General features: G+C 35.6%; 1 protein-coding gene across 1 annotated transcript in view; it reads right to left on the reverse strand.

Annotated features, from left to right (window-relative positions):
* Positions 1-864: 864 nt before the first annotated feature.
* The window catches only part of LOC103255136 (disintegrin and metalloproteinase domain-containing protein 32-like), a gene marked incomplete at its 3' end in the record, with an annotated part of 23,228 nt that continues 20,364 nt past the window's right edge, over positions 865-3,728 (reverse strand). The window contains exon 3 of the mRNA XM_008053100.1: positions 865-1,042. Coding sequence (XP_008051291.1) covers positions 865-1,042 — 178 coding nt within the window. The remainder of the gene's footprint in view (positions 1,043-3,728) is intronic.

Genomic DNA, 3,728 nt, shown 5'->3' on the forward strand with positions numbered 1-3,728 from the left:
CAAGGAAATTTATAATACCTACAGTATTGCTGCAAATACTGAATTATATAGAAGCATTATACCCTGGGCCTTTCACATTCATTATATTTTCATGGTTTCCCTATCAAGTGAATGACCAAAATCACTTAATGTTCAGACTGCAATATTGAGACACATTCTCTCACTGTACTGTTGATTCCATTGTGAAGTTATACCCTAAAGGACACATGATGAACTGCTGATAAATAAATCTTCAATAAGACATTTTTAAGCCAGGCACTGTGGTCCACATCTGTAATCCCAGCACTTTGGGAGGCTGAGGCAAGTGGATTGCCTGAGTCCAGGGGTTCAAGACCAGTCTGGGCAACTTGGCGAGACCTCATCTCTACAATAAATCAAAAAATTAGCTGGTCATGGTACTGTGCGCATGTATTTACGGTTACTTGGAAGGCTGAGGCAGAAGGATCCCTGAGTCCAGTGGGCTGAGGTTAAGGTGGCTGTGAGCATGCCACTGCACTCCAGCCTGGGCGACAGAGTGAGACTCTTACACACACACACACACACACACACAAAGGACATTAATAGAATGTCCAAAGATTAAGCAGAGATTTGGAAAGAACTTATTCAGTCTGAAACTCAAAAATTTATACTAAATCCCCCTTTTTCTCATAACCAATAATTTTTGACAGTATATTTTAAACTTGTTCAAAACTCTTAAACCTATAAAACCTAGACAGTATTGTCTTGCATGTATTTCAACCTGATTTCACATACTGTCAATATTCTGAATGGTCCTCAGTCACATTTGAGATATATAGCATTCATTAAAAAAGATGAACTAAAACAATAAATGAATTAATTCATTTTCCTAGTTATTAGACTTACAGTTTCATTACCACAATCACAGACTTCATTTCCCTCCACTATACCATTGCCACATACTGGTCTTGGATTTATTTGCATTTGTGGTTTATTCTGAAGACATCTGGCACCCATATTTGAAATGAAATTTTTAAAGTCACTCAAGCTGCAATTGCTGAAAGTCTTAACACCAGTGAACTGCCTAAAGAAAAAACGATACAATGTCACTGACAGTATACTTCTAAAAACACAAATCTATATTATATAAATTAATTTCAAAATGGCAAATTTAATAGACAATAATAAAAGTTTATAAGAAGTGCTTAGAGGTCAAAATCATTCCTGAGTGGGTCATGTGACTTTATTCACTGCAATGCATGTTCTTATTAAAACAAAATAATATGCTTAGTTCCTCAAAGATCTCAAATAAACTGTATATTTATCACAATTTTATATAAGTATATCCATATGCCAATAATAAAGATAACTTCAGATAGTATTTCCATAGGATGAATCAGTCTTCATCTATAGTAAAAATCTGTAAGGCAAGGAGAAAACTGAGATTTTTTTTTGAGCACCTAATATGTGCCAGATATATTCAATTAATCCTCATTACAAACCAGAGAGGTTGTATTATCATTTTATATAAATTGAACTAAAGTTTAAAGAAGCTAAAATCCTCTAATCAGTCTAAGTGTCCAAGAATGAATAAATGGATAAGGAAATGTGGTATATTTACACAATAGAATACAATTCAGTCTTTAAAAACAAGGAAACATTGTCATTTACCACAACATGGATGAAGCTAAGAAATATGCTTGGAAAAATAAGCAAGGTACAGAATAAGAAATACTGTATAATCTCACTTATATGTGGAATCTGAAATATTTGAACTTACAGAAGTAGAGAGTAGAATGGTGGTTACCAGGGAATGAGGACTAGGGAGGGGAATGGGAAGATGTTAATCATACATGGTTATTTATGACTTCAATTGGTAATTTTTGCCCAAACTTTATCTTTGAACATTATATAATTCAATAAAATATTTCCTATGACATATTAATCAATATTTTGCCATAAGCCATAAATCTTACTGACATTACCATCAAAATTGAAAAGCAAAGACAAATTAAATTTAAAAATTGTATAATACTTTGGTTCTGGGAACTATGTATCATGGCTATATTTTATATAAGTGCATGGGCCAATTTATATGTGGCTATTGTTTTAAAAGAGCACTTTAGCAATGTTTTTCTGGTTCTAAGATAAATATATTAAAAAGGATAAAATGGTGAGGTGATTGCCTGAGCCCATGGGTTTGATAACAGCCTGGGCAACTTGGCAAGACCTCATCTCTACAATAAATTTTAAAAATCAGCTGGGTATGTGAGCACATGCCTGTAGTTCCGGCTACTTGGCAGACTGAGGTGGAAGGATCGCCTGAGCCAGCCTGGATGATGGAGTGAGACTCCAACTAAAAAAAATAATAATAAATAAAAAGGATAAAATAAGTCATCTCAATAATATTTAATCCCTGATCATTCCCCTTTTTGCTGATCATAATGGCAGTTCTAAGCTTTAAAATATATATTCCCAAAATTTATTTGTAATCAATTATCTGAAATTTTTTAATTAGTTTGTTTGAGATTCTGCATTTTGAATTCTAATGCTATGTTAGCGTGGTTCCTAAGTTGTTTTGTCAAAGCTATTTGAAACCATGACATAACTGGCCTAAGTTCTGGGTTTAAAGAACGGAGAAATAAAGTGATAGAAGAGAATTGTCAGAAAGAAAGCAGTGTTTCTAGTATTATTCTGAAGTTGAGGTTAGCACCTGACAGCATTTTTAAAAAAGAAGTTTGTCTTTTGTACTACTTCATTTTCCTTTCAGGGTCTTTCTCTCTTCTACACATTTTTCCCCAAAATTCATGTTCTTACTGCTCTTGGGGATTCCTACACTACTACTTAATGCCCTCCTAGGTCTTCCCTATTCCTCAAATAGTAAGTATACCAACACAATGATAAATACTTGCTATATACCAGTAAGTCTGGTTACTCCCATCCTCAAACAACTGTATGATATAGTTCTCATGATCATCAGTTTTCATATGAAAAAAAACTAAGGCTTAGAAAAATTGGCAAACAAGTGGAAGATTCCTAAGCCCATATTGCCCTCAGTGTATTCCAGATCCTAAAATGATATCCCCTCTTTTCCAAGCAAACTTCCATAGCTTAATGAAACTGGTATTAGCAAGGAATTTAGATAAAGCAATAAGAATAAATGCATTCAATTTATTTGAATAAATGATTAACTCCATACTCCTTCCAAATATTTTTGCTTTTTTGTAAAAGGATGCAAAGAGATAGAGGAACAAATCTTAACCATGAGTATTCCCTAGGTTCCTATATTCTGTGCCCTTATTCCCATTTTCTGTGCCCTTTTTCCCTTTCCATATCTCATTTGTGTGTGCAGAGTGTCTTGAAAGTGAAAGCTTGAGACATGAGATGTGGAGGAAGAGGCAGATCAACATCACAGAATAGAACATGCTAGTGATCATACCCCACTGAGACATTCAATTGAACAACTATCCATGCAAGGAAACACCTTCACAAGAGCTAAAGAAACCAGGTGAGAGGTCACAGTAACTGGGGTTTTAGTATAATAATAAGAAAAGACAAGCTGGGCTCGGTGGCTCAGCCTGTAATCCCGCGCCTTTGGGAGGCTGAGGTGAGTGGATTGCCTGAGCCCGTGGGTTCGAGACCCACCTAGGCAGCGAGACCTCATCTCTACAATAAATCAAAAAAAATCAGCCGGGCGTGGTAGCGCATGCCTGTAATTCCGGCTACTCGGAAGGCTGAGGCGGAACGATCGCCGGAGCCCAGTAGTCGAG

The sequence above is a fragment of the Carlito syrichta genome, unplaced genomic scaffold (genome assembly GCF_000164805.1).
Source record: "Carlito syrichta isolate Samal-C Ts95f unplaced genomic scaffold, Tarsius_syrichta-2.0.1 Scaffold287866, whole genome shotgun sequence".
Lineage (NCBI taxonomy): Eukaryota > Metazoa > Chordata > Mammalia > Primates > Tarsiidae > Carlito > Carlito syrichta.